Genomic DNA, 17,685 nt, shown 5'->3' with positions numbered 1-17,685 from the left:
CAAATTGTTTCTCTGTTTGTGTGAGGGATGTAGTTGATTTTCCTTTGGGGTCTCTAACATATCTGCTCCCTTGAGCAAAGATTCTTTTAAAGCTTGGAAACAGGGACTTCCTTGGTGGTCCAGTGGGTAAGACTCTGTGCTTCACTGCCTGGGCCGCGGGTTTGGGAAACTAAGATCTCTCATGACCTGCGGCCTAAAAAAATAAAATAAAATGCTTGGAATCAGAGCCATTAGTCAAATGGTGTTTCTTAGATTCCCTCAGTGCTTTTCCCAGAGAAATTCTCAGCTTTGGGAGGGATGGGTGTGAAGCAGTGAATCAGGAAAAGGTTACACTGTCCAGCTGGTGGGATTAGAGTAGTAGTAGTAGACTGACAGGCCTCTATGACATTCTAAATCTCAGAATCCTGATGAAAACTTTTAGAAGCTTTGGCTGTATCCTTCCTCAAGTTGCTGAAAGGGTCTGTGTGTTACTGAATCGTTGGAAAAGTGTATCTTGTTCTGAGGGAATCCATAACTGTATCTGGGGAATATTCCCATTTTATTTATGGAAAAGCTGAGGCCAGTGCAACACAATTAGAGTCACTGGCAGAGTTAAAAGCCAAGTCTACCTCTCTTGCAGTTATTACTAGTTCTTTAATAAACCAAATTACACATTTCACTTGCTGAAGAAGCATAATGTTGTAGAAAGTTTTCCATGGGCTCCGGCACTGATATTCAACTCGATTTTCCTGCAGGAACCGTCAAAAGCCTTCACAGATGGAGGGCTGGACTTCACACTCCCTCAAAAGCTGGATTTGTCAGGGAACTTGAGATTCTCAGGGATGGGTGGGTTGGGAATAGGCTAATTCCCTTGTAATTTTCTACTGTCTCTGAATTTCTAGGATCATTTGAACTATATAACCCTTTCAGGAGATGAGGCTTTTATAATGAATGACAAAACACCATCTGAGAAGAAAACCATTCAACTCCCTCTACCCTGCAGTAGCACCCTCTTTTGAAAAGTTGTGTTTTCTTGGTGTGGGAACACCACAGAAAGAGCACAGGGAAACAGAGACCACGTATTTCCCCTCCAAACCCAGCTGGTGTGTTCCCAGCACCTTCCTGCATGTGCAGGAGAAAAAAAGGAATGCCGACTTGGAATACGGAGTGCCAAGGAAATACTACCATATGCTCAAGACGTGAGACTAATTAACGTTTGGCCCATGTTCTTCTAATTAACTTTCCTTTGCAAGAAACATTACCCTCACTGCTCCCCCCACCTCCAAAACACGCAGAGCCAAACCCCCAAAACAAGGCCAATTAAATGAACAAACTTGTATCATTTCAACACCCCCCTACTCCTACAAACGCCACGGTTTCTGGTGACAGCTTCTAATGATTTCTTGAGTGAAATACAGTATCAGTGGGTTACACTAGGAAGTTATCTAGGAAGCTTTTTTTTATTGTTATGTAGTATACAAAAATGGGCCAACTTGGCTGCATTTAGGGTTCATCAACCATTGCAAATGATTCTTCGAATGTTTTGGGTTTGGTAAAACCTAAAACACATTTTGCCAAGCACTTTTCCTCCTTAATTTTTCAAACTGTGTATTTTAGGGAAAATTTGATCCATATGGTTTTGATTCATTTACTCTTATATCATTGACATTTTTTTTTCCTACGGAGCCATTTGATATCCAAGAAGCTTTCTGAGCCTTTCCTACGTTCATTTTAAGCATTTTCCTCCTTAAAAAGAGGAAGTCCTCTTTGTAACCTCAGAGGCTATAAATTTTGAGTACTCTCTCAATTCAGCAATACTTAAAAATACATTTGGTATAAATCTGGATTATTATGAACACATTTTATGTTTAGAACAGATGGGCAGATTTTCGTTTCTGGTTTATGAGTGAAACCAATGATAAAATAAGAAAATAGGCTTAAATTACAAAAAAAAGTTTTGTTATAGACAACTTTTAACTGTTATTAATAAATCTCCACAGTAAGATCTATGCTCAGAGGCCTCATTTCAAATTTTGGCCAGGTCTTGTGTAAGATGTAATTGAATAACCAGTACACCTGTCCTATTTCATGGATAATCTACTGAGGAAAGAAAAAATTCTCATAAAGATTTGTGTACCAGGCTTAAACATGCTTGAATGTTTGCTCACCACTCAGCACCTCAGGAACAAAGAGTAGGTCTGCAGATCTCATCAAGTTTATCGACCATTCATCTGTTAAGTCTGGTTGAATCATCACAGCTTTGTGGGGATGAGATACTGCCTCTGAAAGAGACCCAAGAAAGAGCAGATATATCTTTACACTAAGGAGATTGTGGTTAATGGTGGAAGACGTCAGGATAAACTTTTGTTCTTATTCACATTTTATAAAAGAAAATTTTTAACTCCACCACCCATCCAGTTACTTTTAAAGAGTAATATTAAAATTGAGATTATCAGTGTGTAATGTATGTAAATTGCATATTTGGTGTCAGCTACGCTTATTAGGCAGCTTCTCCATTTCATGCATATATGTATTAGACTGTCGTGGTTCCATTTCAAATCAGATTTCAATTGCTCAGCACAGCTTCTTTTGACAAACATTTGTTACTCCTGAAACTTACTAGGGAGAAGCATTTAAGCATTAATATGTGTACACAGAACTCAAGACTGCTTTTGATTTTGCTTGTCATTTCCTGGACCACAGTGTTCACAATTATCTCAAATTCCTTCTCTGCAAGGCAAGATGGAGGATCTGTGTCCATCGAAGGTGTGCGGTTTACTACACATCAGTTTGTTATGCGAATGGGGTATAGTCATTAAGAATGGTTGTGATGGGTACTTTTCTGTTTCGTATAGAGAGAATATCCTTTTCACTGTGGTATAGCAATTCCTTGGTCTTCTTTAGTACTGTTGATACATGTAAAAGCAGTAAGATTTACCCTGATGGCAGGGCCAGTTCCTGTTTCAGGAGAGCTATTTTTCTGGACAGTTTGGGCACACATCCAGAAGCTACCTGATGCCAGGCCATTTGTTTTGTCCATTTCACACACAGGTTGCAGATCCCGTGCCCTCAACCTACCTTTATCATCGTGAAGAACCAGACAAACAGGTGGCCTGCCACCAACTCATTTCCAAACAAAGGCACTGCCTTTTTACAATTTCCAGAAATTCATCTGTGGAAGAAAAAGGAGTGCTTTTGATTAAAGAGATTGATTGGGCGTCAAACAAAGCTTGGACAGAGAGACATTCCGTACAAAAGTGGCAGCCTCTCCGAAGCTTCAGCCTCTTTCTGTTTCATTTCTAAAGCAATTCATGAGCTCAAAACCAGGGCTGCAGAAGCCTTTTGCATGTTTATGAAGGCTCAAGGATGTTTATGATCATAAATAAGCCCATTTCAGCTACACCAGAGTAACCACTGGCCATTTGCATGTTTCCATTCCGCCATATTAGGTTTTCAAGTTATTCTGCTCGGTGGTAGCGCGGGCTGTAATTGACCTGGTGCCTTTGGTTTTTCTCCGAAGGCTGTGGTTGCTACCCTTAAACAGTATGAGGAGAGCCCTGGTTTATGTCAGCTCTAGCCACAGCCTCTTGAGTTCGTTGGAGAATTGTGAGAGAAACAAGTACTTGGCCAGAATCTCTTTTTTAAAGAAAGGGAGGGAGCAGTAACCACCAGTGACTGACTCTTACATCATGTCACTGAAATGAGCCACCAGAAAACCTTTCTTGCTGAATTAAATTTTTTGTGTGAATTAAATTGATTTAAGTAGAAATTCCATCAGCTACTTTCTCTTGTACATTGGACGAAAACTGTAACAACCCCAAGGTTTTTAGGCCCATTTGAATTCCTTTAGCCACTGAAGAGAAAAAAATTGAGTGTGATTGCTTGGTCTATAACTAAGCTACTGGAGTAAAAAGTTTTTCTTTTTCGTCAGTAAAACATAGGAAAGCCGTGCTGAATTCTAGTGTGAGGCCAAGGGTCTGAATCAACCCTTTATATGTGGTTGGAATGCAATGTAAAGCTTTTAATTTATTACTGCATTTGCAAAATGGCAATATCTATAGAAATCTCAATACTTGCATATTTATTCAATTAGAGGCTGAATGTGTGCTTTGTACTGCAGACACAGAAGACCGGATTCAGTTATTAGTTGTATACTATTTTTTTTTTTTTTTTTTTTTTAAAGAATCTGTCTCTGCAAAACAGTCTGGGTTTCATCAGAGGTGTATATTTTTCACTGTATAGTGTAATATTTAAAAATTCCTCTTGACATTTAGCTAGAGTTCAGTAAACTGGAGTTTCTCAGATTAGTGATCGCGTTGTCTCCACTGATCAATGGAAAGGATGGTAAATTGGGAGACCCTGTGAGATAGTGCATTTTGTAGACTCAAAGGGTTGTGTTTCTACCTTGCAGGGAATATTTCTGAGCTGTGAGATGACTGGGCAGACTGCCCTCAGCACTGAACTAATGAAGGATGCAGGCATTATTTGAAGAAATAACCATCTTTTCCCCCTCCACGAAATACTGATGTCTCATTTTGGGCAGCTTGCCTTACAAAATCTAATTAAACAGCTGCCGATTAAAAAAACCCTCTATATCACTTCTCGGCCTTTTGGCTAAGATCAAGTGTCAAAACCCTCTAAAGAGCTGACCCTCTATATATAAGATTCCAAGGGAAAGTTTCTAGTTCAGTATGAACCCTTCTATGACACTTGTAGGCAGAATTTCTTGTTTTAGTCTCTGTTGATGCCACATTAGTGTGTTTATACCTTGTTAAAATTCATATCACACTGTATTATAACATATCGATCCCCCTTTGGACCATGAGCTTCTAGAGGCATGATACTAGGTCATAATCATCTTTGAACACCCAGAAACCAAACAGTGTCTCATAATAAAGGCTTGTTCCCCAAAGTGGGCTCTTTGGAATAGTGGTTTGGGGAAAAAGGATTTTGAGTCAACAATTTGGTAAATATTTCAAATTATATCCCTTTATCTTTCAGAGTCCCAGTGCACATTAGCCTACTAAAGGCTCTGACAAGTCTTGCAGCATAGAAACATGTTTGTTTAACTCAGTGTTCTCTAATTTAACTGTGGATCCCTTTTGTTGAGTATCAGACTACCAAGTTTTGAGGAACATTTCCTAGGAAGTGCTGAATGAAAAAAATGGGTAGAGACCCAGCTCATGATTTGTCCATTTCTAGAATTGTTCTTTAATTTTTTTTCACTAGTGAATGTTTCTTCAATTTAATGTCTGATGTTATCTCCTGCTTCAATACACTGTCACCCTCTGCAAGCGACCTTAGCAGGAAAAAGCGTAATTTTAAAGAAGAAGCTATAAACTGCTTATTAATGTTTAGATAGGGAGAAAAAGGGAGTAAAAACAGAGAGAATTCCTGTTTAGTGAACTGACGGCCGTGTGGGTGTAACTCATTGATCTAAGCAGGAACCCCAAAGTCAAAAGCACTAGATTCCAGCACTTAACAGCCACTCACTAGCTGTGTGTCTTCAGGCAAGTTGCTTAAACTATCTCAGCTTCTGTTTCATCCTCCTGTTAAACTTGGGAGATATTGAAAAAGAATCACCCTATAGAGCTACGCTGAGAAGCACAGCACTTAAAAGGACTAAATACATTTTGATGAAGTGATAAAACTGCTTGTTGCGACAGAGCTCTCATTGTTGTTTGCTGAAAAATATCATGCAGGCCCCTGACAAAAAAGCATACTTTTCTTTGTCCCTGATGAATAAGGCAAATGTGGAAGCTGAATACCATCAAAGGAAAAGCAGTTTCTTGGTGCACTGGAATATTTTAAGGTATTCTACTCAGACATTTTAAAGACCTAAGGACACATATTGGTGTCCATTCAGAATGCAGTCATTGTAATGCTCCCGGGATAATATGCTCCCCAGAAATACAATGTACAAAAATTGGTTTTGTTTGAGTAATTCAGATCACGATAACATGAGAACCCACTACAATGAAAAGAAGAGGCAACTGTCCTTCATTCCATGGGGCTAAGAGTAGGGAGGGGACAGGGTTGTCCTATTGTTTCCTATTCTTGTTTTGATTTATTGAAATGTAATTTTTAAAAATTTATTTATTTATTTATTTATTTATTTATTTATTTATTTTTGGCTGCATTGGGTCTTCGTTGCTGCATGCAGGCTTTCTCTAGTTGTGGTGAGCGGGGGCTACTCTTCGTTGCTGTGCGCGGGCTTCTCACTCCAGTGGCTTCTCTTGTTGCAGAGCATGGCCTCTAGGCGCACAGGCTTCAGTAGTGTGGTGCACAGGCTTCAGTAGTTGTGGCGCATGGGCTTAGTTGCTCCGCGGCATGTGGGATCTTCCCGGACTAGGGCTGGAACCCATGTCCCCTGCATTGGCAGGCGGATTCTTAATCAGTGTACCACGAGGGAAGTCCCTTGAAATATAATATTGACATGAACTCATTTTTAAAAAATCTAGAGTCTAGCTTTGATGATACTAGATACCTCAAAGGCAGGAGAATCTGATGAACGCTATACTTCTCTCTCACCAGCAAAAGAGAAAGGTAGCTAAAACAACAGGTGCAATAGCAAGGTTTTAGAAAGTAAGGGGCAATCTAAGTAATTTTGATTTAATTGATTGGGGAGTATTCCTTTTATCACTAAATTACAAAGACTCTATTTTGTCAAGATCTGTAGGAGCAGATTTAATTTCTGTAGGTCAAAGAACTATGTACATGGCCTCAGTGTGGGCCCTGGATGTTGCCAGCTACTTCAAGTTGCCTGGGAATAGGAGACATAGCCACTGCCCAATTTATGATCAAGAACACAAGTAAGTTTTCACGTGGAAAAGCACTGCAACATCTTTATTGGTCCAGTGTCCCTGGAGTCGGGAAGGTGGGGGAATTAAAGTAGGTAGGACTTTAGCTTACTGGAATAGTAGCTTCTGGTTCTTAGAAGGCTGTATTCTCAGATGTTGTCCCATATGTATAGAGTTGTTACAAATTTCCATGCATCTTAAGGCTTATTCTGCCTTAACACAAAACCTGTGAAACAGGGCAGAAAGCACTTCCTGAAGGGTAAGTTCATTCTCAGACTTTTGCAAGGCTGTGCACTGCTTTCCCATAGTTAATAGAAACAATTTTCCTGATATCTACTCGTTAAATCAGTGTCACTTGATCTTTTCAGTTGGGGCTCTTTTCTCTGTCCTGAGGACTTATCTTCCTTCACGTGAAGAGAAGTGTAGGGAAGTTGCTCTTCTGTAATCTTCAGGCGTTTAGTAGATGGAGTCTTATGACACGGACTTTGGGCAGCCACAGAAATATTTGCCTGCGTCACACATGATCTGGAAGAAAGAAGAAATTCCAGTGTTGAGCCGAGCAAATTTTTTTCTCCCTCAGTAGCCTGGAACGTCTGCCCTCCACACAGTTGTAGTATTGGGTGGAAGGGGAAGTTTTGGGGGAATGAAGATACAGTGTAGCCCAGCACCCCTGTGCTTCAGAGGGGCAGTGTGGAGGTCCTTCTTTCTAAAAGGTAACGTGGACACCTAGGTTATTGTAAAGTTCTGCGTGAATCTCAGACAGAACTGGGCAGTTAAGATTCAGCAAGGTGTGCATTTACGAATGGTTATTAGGGTGAATCAGCCCTGAATTTTCTTGAACGCAGGCTTAGCTTATGGGCAATTAGAGATAAAGTTTTAAACACCATCTCACTGAAGTACTGTGGGATGCCCAAGCGTAGAGCTTTTCCCTTTCTATATTTGGAATCCTAGGTCTCAAGAGGTCAATTAATATTTAGCAAACGTGTCCAGAAGTAGTCATGAAATTAAACCAAGATATATGCTTAATTTTCTACAGTCATGTTTTTGAAATGGTGATAGGTTTGAGTGGTTACTCTTTAGAGGGCTGCTGTTGTTTCCTGAAATGAGAAGAGTTAACAGCAGGTAATGTCATTCCTCTCAGAAAGAGTTTGAGACTCTCTGTGTTAAGTGATGAATGAGGGTATCTGACCCACATCTGTTTTACATTAGAATGGAACATTGCCCTGACATCGTTAGGAGCATTTGTCAAGATTCCCTGGACAGAGCTTCTGTAAATTACATGCTGCAAATGTGTCAGGGTCAGATAAGAGGATATCATTAACTCCCCCAAGTTTACTCAGGGCTCTGTCAGTCCATCTTAATATGCTAACAGCCAACAATTTTCCCTGAGCCGTTTTGCTATATTTTTCATTCATAGAAGAAAAAAATATATATGCTACACTCTACCCCCCCAATATCACACATGTTCTTTTCTCATAAATCATATTAATTGTAGACATGGTCACAAAGCATATTAAATGCAGGCATGCGTAAATGAATTAAAACATATGAGAATTTTATTACAGCCCATGGTGGGTCTAACATAGTCAAATACCAACTGTATTAACCATGCTTTTTCATTTAGGTGGAATGAGCTTTTTCTTAATGGGCTTTATTTTACTGATAATAGATGGACACGATATGACTGTTCACCATTGTCTAGAAGTAAACTCTGTATGTATGTGTATATGTATATATGTCTCTTGCAAGCCATTTCTATGCTAATTTTTTTGCCTAGATTGATATTTTAGTCATCAGTCTCTAAAGAATATTGCTATCCATTTGACAGCTTAGGTCTATTGAGAAATAGGTATTCTAAAGAATCAATAAAGTAAAAGTCATTCTGTAACTTGTCACAGAGCTGGAGACTAAAGCACATATAACACTTAGAGTTTAACTGAGAAGGTACTCACTGTGCTCTTTACAAATAAAACTTGGAAATATATGCACCATATGAACCACACTTGTCTGACACGCATACTTTTTCATCATGTGTGAAACGTAGCTACTTTAAAATGTTAGCTAAGGATTAAAATGAAAAATAAGTGTGTATTTAGCTGGACATTTTACATGCACTGGTTTTCTATCTGGTTAGGTAAAGGTCAGCCATGCCCTTCCCGTAACTCTGGGTGGGTGAGAAGGTCACCATCCTTACCTTGCTAGAAACTTCTGCCTTCAGGCAACTTCCCTCTTACAGCTTTCAAACAGACAGGGCCAAAAAATCTAATTATTTAGATGCTAATCAACTGCAGGATAATTCCTAAGGCGTTTGAATCTGAAGACAACATTTTCAGGAAAATCTCTGCTGTTCAAGTTTAGGGTTAGTTACAGCCTCAAAGATACAGTCACTGATATCTAAGCATAACATAACTCCAGTAGTACCCGTATCGGAAAAAAACACTTGCATAAACATTTGAATTTTTTGTTTGGTTGTGGAAATAAATTATATCCAAATTTTAAAAGTTTATAATCATTAGACTTTTGAGAAAAGTGTAGAAGCTATAAAAAAACCCCTTTATGTCATACAAAGCTGTAATTCACGATGGTTTTCTAAAATGCAACTAAATGTGTATTATTAAATGTTAAATCAGAAAAGCATCTGATTACTTAAGAGCAAAAAAGGAAATAAAGACATGAACCAGGGTTCCTGCTAAGGAAAAAAAGAAGCACCTAGACGTACACCATAATTTGCTAAATCATTTTAGATTTCTGATAAGCTCTGAGCACTTTCAATTGATGGCAAAATCATAACACTTAAGCCAAGACGGATATTTTCCAGACACATTGTTTTAAATGTAAATCTTAACTTGACTCATAGTGTTTTATCTTTTATATTTAATCTTACAATAGGAAAATTAATTCAAGAGAAATATGGCATGAAGCAATTGTAAAGAGTTAGTTTTTCCTGAACCATATAATCTTCCAATCAAGATATAAACAACTTATTTGGAATTCTGAAACTTGAGAATGAGCTTAAAAAGATCTTCAACAAAGTCTCTAATAAAGGGAATGACTGAGGAACCAGCAGAAGTCCCACTTCACGATTCTAAGGCGTGAATTTGTTTTTAAAGGTTATCCATAGAACAATTTAGAAACGGTGTCTGGGAAATGTTTTGGAGGTAACAATTTACTGATATGCTTAATAGATTTTTTTCCAGATGCCTCACCTAAGAGTTGTACTCAACTAAAAGTTAAAAAAAAAAAAAAAAAAAAAAAATCCTCCTCCCACCTCCCTTCCCAAGGAGACAGAACAGAGATCTTTATAAAAGGAAAACTTTTCCTGTTCATTGCAGTTCCTGGACTCATCTGACATTTAATAAGAATGTGATTGATGTTCAGTAGACAGAACTGATTAGCCCTGAGTCTATTTCTTTTCCTGTGAAATTGTTTGTGAAAACCAGGCAATTGTGTTTCTCCTACCTCAAATTAAAAAATAAAATAAAATCAGGCAAAAATGCCAGCCCTGTAATAGAAATAGCTTATTAATGGCTTATGAGGAAAAATCCCCCACTTTGCAACCAATGGAGATTTTATTTTAGGCTTTGAATTACAAATTGCTGTAGGAAAAGCTTATATGAAAGAGATCCTGACAATATTCTTAAAAAGAAAATATGACTGGAAGACATTCCATGACCACATTGGGGGAGTTCTAAGAAGTCTGTTTACCAACTTTGTGCAGCAGAAAGAAATTTCCATAGCTTCCCTTGAACCACATTAAATAGCAAAATTGCTTTTAAAGAAATGTACATAAAAATGTAATGGGACCCTTCCATAGAGATTTGAGGTTTTAAATTATGTTAGGGGAAAGTAATGCATTTTGTATTGATACAGTTATTTTTCTTTTCCAACACATATTTCCTTTTTAATTTTTAAATAAGAAGCCGTTACAACGATGTACATTTCTCAAGTTTTCTCAGTGTGAAATATTGAAATAAGTTGCGTTAGTTGTCATTATTCATTAATTTCCATTTCAGAGCAAATGTAGGGAAGTATTAGTGCCTCTTTTCCCATCCTCATCCAATTCTTGAGAAAGAAGTCATGATTACAATGTGTGACCATCACAGTGGAAAGAAAAACTCGTGGGAGAATATCTGTCTCTAAGCAAGATAACGGGTCTCTGGTCCTCTTCATTTCCTCACATTAGCTTCCACAAGTGTTGGACTGCTGAGCTAAGGGCAGTTGCTAAAGCAGGAGCTGTCACTAGCTTCCGGTGTGTGACAGCCATAATAGTGAAAGGAAGATCCATCAAGCATCCCTCTTATTCCATTCACACAGCAGCCATCCCTCCTGATTGGATCATGAGCTGGGATGTCTTTAGGACACTGTGCCCTGGCACCTTTAAGGAGCTATCTTTCTCTTGCCCTAGAATATAGCCTTGGCAGATGGTACTGTATGTTCTCCATCCTCCAACAAATATATTTCAAGGTCTTCCTGTCCTAAGGTATTTTCTAATTCAACAACTGCAAAAAGTTGCTACGTGAACATCATAAGCTGAATTTTGCTTATAGGAAGGACTCATTTCTTCTCTTTCAGGATCTTCATGTTTTTTTCCTCCCATGGACAGAATTATTGCAGCCTTCAAAGTTATGCAAACAGGAAATATATGGCAGAGGATTAAAAAAAGTTTATCACAAAAATGTACATATAGCTCATGGGAGAGTGTGCATGTTTTGAATAAAATTCTTCTATTACTCTTCAACTGTGACTGTGTATAGAGTATTCCATTTCTTCCTTAAAGAGGTATACCATTAACAGAATTTCAAGTAAGTATCTTCATGAAGGACACTGTTAAGAATATATTTCCTTTTTATCCAGTACCACTGGATATTTTTCTTTGAATTTATACAGTTACAAAGTTGCTTTTTCTAAGTGCTTTTTAAAAAAACTTAGCACAGATTATTTACACAGTAAAATATTTGTGCCCTGTGCCATAATCCCCCTTTCATTAAAAATATCACATTTTTAATATTTTAATTTTCCTTGTCCATTCTTGCCCATTAGACCAGTACACAGAGAGGTACTCCTGATTGGAAAGGAGTGTGTTTGGCCCTGAGCAACCTCTACTTTAAAGACTTCTTTTCTAATAGACGTTCGTAATTTGGGCTGAAAGAAAATATTTAATAAATTAGTATATCAATTGACATTTATGAATTTTCCAAGTATATACTGCAAAATCATCTATGTGAACTCAAAGAAAGGCAAAAAAGAAAAAAATTATATAGATGGAAGAACATTCAGGAAATAAATGCATTTGGGGCTATGTTCAGGTTTTTTAAATGAGAAAATGAAGTAATTAACTTACTGTAATCAGCAGTGCATGAGAGCCCCATGTTCTGGTGACTTTTCATCCTCCTTTAGCTGTGACTCCTATTCTTACTTTACTCTGTGACTCTCACTTTCCCCTAATCCCCAATAAAACAAAACTATGCTCTGAAACATACGATTTTTTGTTTTTTTGGAATATAAGTAATTTTTAGAGATTTTGAAAAATCTCAAGCTCAAAATTTTGATCCCTTGGAATGTCTTTAAAAATTTGGGTAAAACTGTGTTGCTTTCCCCACACCAGCCCACCTTCCCATCTGCTCACGCATAGAAGAACTCAAGTGAAGGGGAGACAAGGAAATGAAGAATAGAGACTTGCCGGGGTGGGATGGTGAGGAGAATCATGGCTTGTTGAAATGGAGGAAGAAAGGGTAATCCATAGAAGGTGGTGAACAGATTTTCTTTTGTTTTCTCTTTTTCTTTTTTTTTTGGGTCTTTTGGGGCTAATTGAAGATGGATCAGTTTAAAGCTTTATTTCAAGAAGATTTTGTTTAGCTATGAGGATTATGCAAACCCTTCCCAAAGGGGATTGTGGCCTCACTGGTTTTGGAATCTAATTTAGGAAGCTTTCTGGAATGTGAGATTCATCCCTCCCTCCTGCCTTGCTGGTACCCCTCCATCCAGGATTCTGTGGCCTGAATTACCTTGGTGGATAACCCAAGACCTACAATCAGGGTTGAGTTTCATTACTGCCCTCTCATCTTGCTCTTATTTGTACACTTTAATCTCCATATGCTTCAAACGTCTTAAAATACAACAGAACTAGGATGGAAATATTGTGCAGTGGTGGGTCCCCGCATTGAAATACTTTGTAAGCAGGTGATATTTTCTGGAAGCTCTTCACTCAGCAGTCGATTTCTTCTGCGATTGCTTTTTGAGTCTTGCCGCTGACTTGTATGAAGTTGAGAAAAATCACTTCCTCTCTTGGGTGGCAGTTTTCCAGCTGCAAAATTAATTATCTACTTGCTTCCATCACAAGGTGTTGTAAGGGTCAGCGAGCCTGTGTTTGTGAAACTTGTCACCGTGCTAATCAGAAAGTTGTTCTGTTATCACAGTTTTGTTTTTTTAAAAGTTCGCTTGCTCTCCAGCGTTATTTAAAAAACCGAGCAGACTTTTTATAACATGTTTGCATTTCAGGCTTTTTTTTTTAACACTTCTTATGAAAATGTTAGTTTAGAGAAGAAATGAAAGGCTTAGGTAATGGGGGCAGTTATTTGGAGAATCATTTACCATTCATTCATTCATTCATTCAGTACCTAATATGTGCCAGCACTCTGTTAGGTGCTGATGATATGAAAATCGGTAGATTACTCCCCTCAGAGCTCTCATAATTCAAAGTAGGTGACCAAGTACTAATTACACAGTAAGAGGGATGAGGAAAACGCAAGGGAATATCAGGGAGGATGTACTAATTTCTAATTACTGAAGGATGGCCAAGATGGGGAGTGGAGTTTTTGTGAGAGGGAACTCTATGAAAAAAGACACAGAGATCTCAAAATACACAAAAAGAATTTGATTTGGATTCAACTTAAAAAAAAAATAAGCAAATGCCTGTTTAAAATGACATGTGAAACTCCCAGTTGTAATACATGGTTAAACATTATTCAATATGAACAGATATAATTTCTTCCTCCTTCCAACCTTCTGTCCCTGTGTCCCTCCTTCTTTGAATTTCCAGTATGATTTTATCACTAGGGGCACGGTGTCCTCTCTCTCCCACCCTCTCTCCTTTCTTCTTTTTCTCTTCCCTTCTTCCCCCACCCTCCTTCCCCTTTCCGCCCTCTCCTTCTTTCTGAAACTGCAGTCAGATGTTATCACTGGGCATGATGTAATATCTCTGCCACTTTGAATGGAGGTCACCGTCTTCGGGACAGCTCTTTAACAGTAGATTTCCAAAGAAATAAAACTTGGCCTTTTGCAGTTATCCTTTCAGCTACAGGCTAGGGTCTGGTCCTCCCTGCATTCTCACTTCTTCCTAATCTGCCTGTTTATTTTAGGTAATGGGACTCCTGACCAACCACGGTGGGGTACCCCATCAGCCCCAGACTGACTATGCGCTCTCGCCTCTCACTGGGGGCCTGGAACCTACCACGACGGTGTCGGCCAGCTGCAGTCAGAGACTAGACCATATGAAGAGCTTGGACAGTCTGCCAACCTCGCAGTCTTATTGCCCACCCACCTATAGCACCACGGGCTACAGTATGGACCCTGTCACAGGCTACCAATATGGGCAGTATGGACAAAGTAAGCCTTGGACTTTCTAGGGAGTAATTACTCCTGGAAGGGTGAAACACTTTAACTCTTCCTTGAGAAAGCGGAGCTGCCAGCATGATTAAGCCTTCCATCCTGGTATCAATTTTGTGGCAAAGCCAGCTGGTTGTTTCAGCAAGGGCTTCCCAGTATAATTATTTTCTTAACCAATGTCAACAACATCTTGCGGTTATTAATTGCTGAGACGTGAAAGCTGATTGCCACTAGGTAAAACACAAGGGTTGGCCAAAATGAAATAACCTCTGGCATTAGAAACACATGTTCTTAATGAGGTCAGCTCAAGGATCATATGGGGTATAATCCCAAGGACACAGAGTTCTGTCAAACTTGTCTTAGGAATAAAAATATTCGTCTCGATCCTTTGATACCTCGGTATTAAATATGACATTGTCAGCCTGTAGCTGATTTTGCCCCTTGCTGTGAATTGTCCCAGCCTGACCTGAAAAGCTGCATGTGTTTCCTTACAGGTGCCTTTCATTATCTCAAGCCAGATATCGCATAAGTGAACTGTCCACTTGGAGCTTAAACTGGCCCTGTTTCCGGTCTCCACAGCCTAGACGTGAAGAATCTTCTCAGAAAAAATAAATCACCCTCTTGGGGGGCAGTCTCGACAGGAGACAAAGAAGAATGATTGATTTTCTTTCTCCAGTAGTTGGTTTCAAATTCTTTTGAACGTGTTGGACAAAAGCAGTGGAGAAAAGGAAGATCCGGAACAATAAAAGACAAATGCAACATTTTAAGGCAATGATTTAACATGGCTACATGTCAAATAGCCCAGCTCTCTAGTGCTGATGATGAAGGAGCTAAAACATTCCATTTGTGTGTGTGTGTGTGTGTGTGTGATTTATCTTGACTGGTTTGGGCAAGCAGAATGTTCTGAAAATATAGTCGGAGAATAAAGTATAACAAGTTTGATGTCCAATGCTGACACTTCTACAACCTTAAAACTGCTCACTCCATGAAGCGGGAACGGAGGAATCCTTGGCTTTTACACACTGGAAATGGATATAAAAATAAATGCCACCATTTTTAGGAAGTTAGACTAGATGTAAAGGACCTCCCAAATAAATTATTTGTTATCTTATCCTCATCTGTAACTCAGTTGTCAGTACATGTCCTGGATGGACACGTCTTGCTAACAGGATATGGGGGAATCAGAAGAAAAGCTTGTTTTCTTTCTCAGTGTGGGAGAGGTGTGTGACATTTGCCCAATTTAGTTTCATTTGGAAGCCAACCTGGGCGGGGGGAGGGCATGGTGGAGAAGTGATGTGCATTCCCACAGCTGCTTATCAGTGTGCAATACTGTGTACCTCATGGATGCTTTGGCAATGGCCAGGGCCATAGAAACAGAATCAGAACTATATTTTTGCAGGTGCTTTATTTTCGCAGCCCATGATTCATTGTGGTAGAATGCAGTGATGTTTGCCATTTGCTGGACAACCAATACCCGGCTTGCTCCTTTTGATTAGAGACCATGTTTGAGAATAATGCTTTTAAAATGACTTCGTTTACATTCTTCTCTTTTCTATGAAAGGCAGGGCAACACCAGAAATGTCCATGTGGCTGTCATGTACTTTTAAATTATACAATAATACCTGAAATTGAAAGATGATAGGAACTGAGGTTTACATACGTTTGTGTGGTGACATTTTAGAATGTCAATAAATTTGTTTTTTGAGATGTTAAGAGGAACAGGAAGGGGGAATGCAGTGTTATTTATTTCTTTCTATTCTTGGAACCATGAACGAGGTAGGCACAAATACATTCCTTTTAGAGTTAAGAACTATGACGTAGTGAGTTAGTGAGACTAGACATAGTACTGAGTTTAGTTCCTACGTTGGTCTTAGGGGGTGATGGATCAAGAGAAGCGCTATCTTCGTGTTGCAGCCTCAGCCAACAACAATGTGTTGTAAAAATGTCTTTCCTGTAAAAAGTGCAGTAAATATTTACTATTTATAATGAATAAACAGTTATGAAAACTTGCCCAACACTGCTTTTTGGGGGGAACTGGTGAATGCAGTATTAATAAAAACTTGGAAATGGGGAACCAACAAAGCATATATACTTCACTTCTAATCTGATGCCTTTTATTTTTTAACTTATTTTTTTAAATATTAAATTTCTTTTATTTCTTTACCTAGAAATAATTCTACATCAAATATTGGTATATACTTTATCATTATCACAAAAAGTTATTCTGGAATAAGAAGGAAAGGCAATCTCAAAATTCATCCACCAATTATCAGGATGTTCCAATGACCAAATCAACCTCATGTTCACCTTGTTCATCTGCATAACTCATTAATATAACAAAATTTGCCTCACAACTGTATATACATATTTTTAAAATTAATTTTTATTGGCTTTTTAGATTAGACTATCACATGGATGAATAAGGTTACACAACCCACACTTGTGTTCTCATGAAGAAGCTTGGTTGAACATACATTTAAGGATTGAAGTTTTTGTTTTCATAGATGTGGAATCTAGAAAAGCCCCTCAAGCCCACCTTCCTCTCTCCCTGGTTCTCTCAGAGCTATCAGCTCTCTTCATTGTCACTTGGAAGCGTGTTTTCCCTCAGAGTACTTAATTCCATCTTCAGCGCAAACAGTCATATCCACTGAGGTTTTTATTGAAAGCTCTCATATTTTGTTATTTATTTTGTTTTAGAAGCTTTCTTTACACTTCATGAAAAGGCATTACTGCCTATTTTATTCATTCTTCTTCTGCCTCTCCCTTCCTCTTTTTCTTCCATCCTCTCTCCTCCCTTTCCTCTTCTTTTCCCTCCCTCTGTTCCTTCAACACTTATTTAATGAGAGTCTAAATGTGCCAGGCATGGTGCTTGGCCCTGGTGTTACAGCGGTGATTATAATGTAGTGGGTAAGACAGAGAAGCAAATACATGGCTACAGTAAAGCATGAGGACACTTTATTGGGGAAATGATCATGATACTCTTTGATGGTCTTACTTGTATTACCTTGTTTATTCCTCCCAACATCTTATATGAGGCAGGTGATGTCATTAGCATACTTCTTTTACGTGAGATCACCCAGCGGCAGAGCTGGGATTTGAACCCAGGAGGTCCAATTTCAGAGCCTATGAACTTAAACTCTCTCTGCTTTCCCAGACTGGTATGGGAGAACCTTATAATAAAGGAGTTCCGTCTAATTTGTAGCAACTAGTCATGTATGGCTACTTAAATAAGTTATTGAAAGTAAATAAAATTTAAAAGCCAGATCCTAGTTGCACTAGCCACATCCCCAGTGTGCAAGGG

At 38.7% G+C, this 17,685-nt stretch overlaps 1 protein-coding gene across 3 annotated transcripts in view; it reads left to right on the top strand.

Moving 5' to 3' along the window:
- PAX3 (paired box 3) overlaps positions 1 to 16,393 on the top strand; it is a 92,983-nt gene extending 76,590 nt beyond the window's left edge. The window contains exons 8-10 of one of the 3 annotated variants that reach the window (XM_036858107.1): positions 14,138 to 14,384; positions 14,879 to 14,909; positions 15,064 to 16,323. In XM_036858107.1, coding sequence (XP_036714002.1) covers positions 14,138 to 14,384; positions 14,879 to 14,909; positions 15,064 to 15,130 — 345 coding nt within the window. In that variant the 3' untranslated portion in view covers positions 15,131 to 16,323. Of the gene's footprint in view, positions 1 to 14,137; positions 14,385 to 14,878 lie in introns of all 3 variants that reach the window. The other 2 variants (XM_036858108.1, XM_036858109.1) reach the window with 2 other exon arrangements.
- Positions 16,394 to 17,685: the final 1,292 nt, after the last annotated feature.

This window comes from Balaenoptera musculus, chromosome 7 (assembly GCF_009873245.2).
Source record: "Balaenoptera musculus isolate JJ_BM4_2016_0621 chromosome 7, mBalMus1.pri.v3, whole genome shotgun sequence".
Lineage (NCBI taxonomy): Eukaryota > Metazoa > Chordata > Mammalia > Artiodactyla > Balaenopteridae > Balaenoptera > Balaenoptera musculus.
This window is presented reverse-complemented; position numbering and strand designations above follow the sequence as displayed.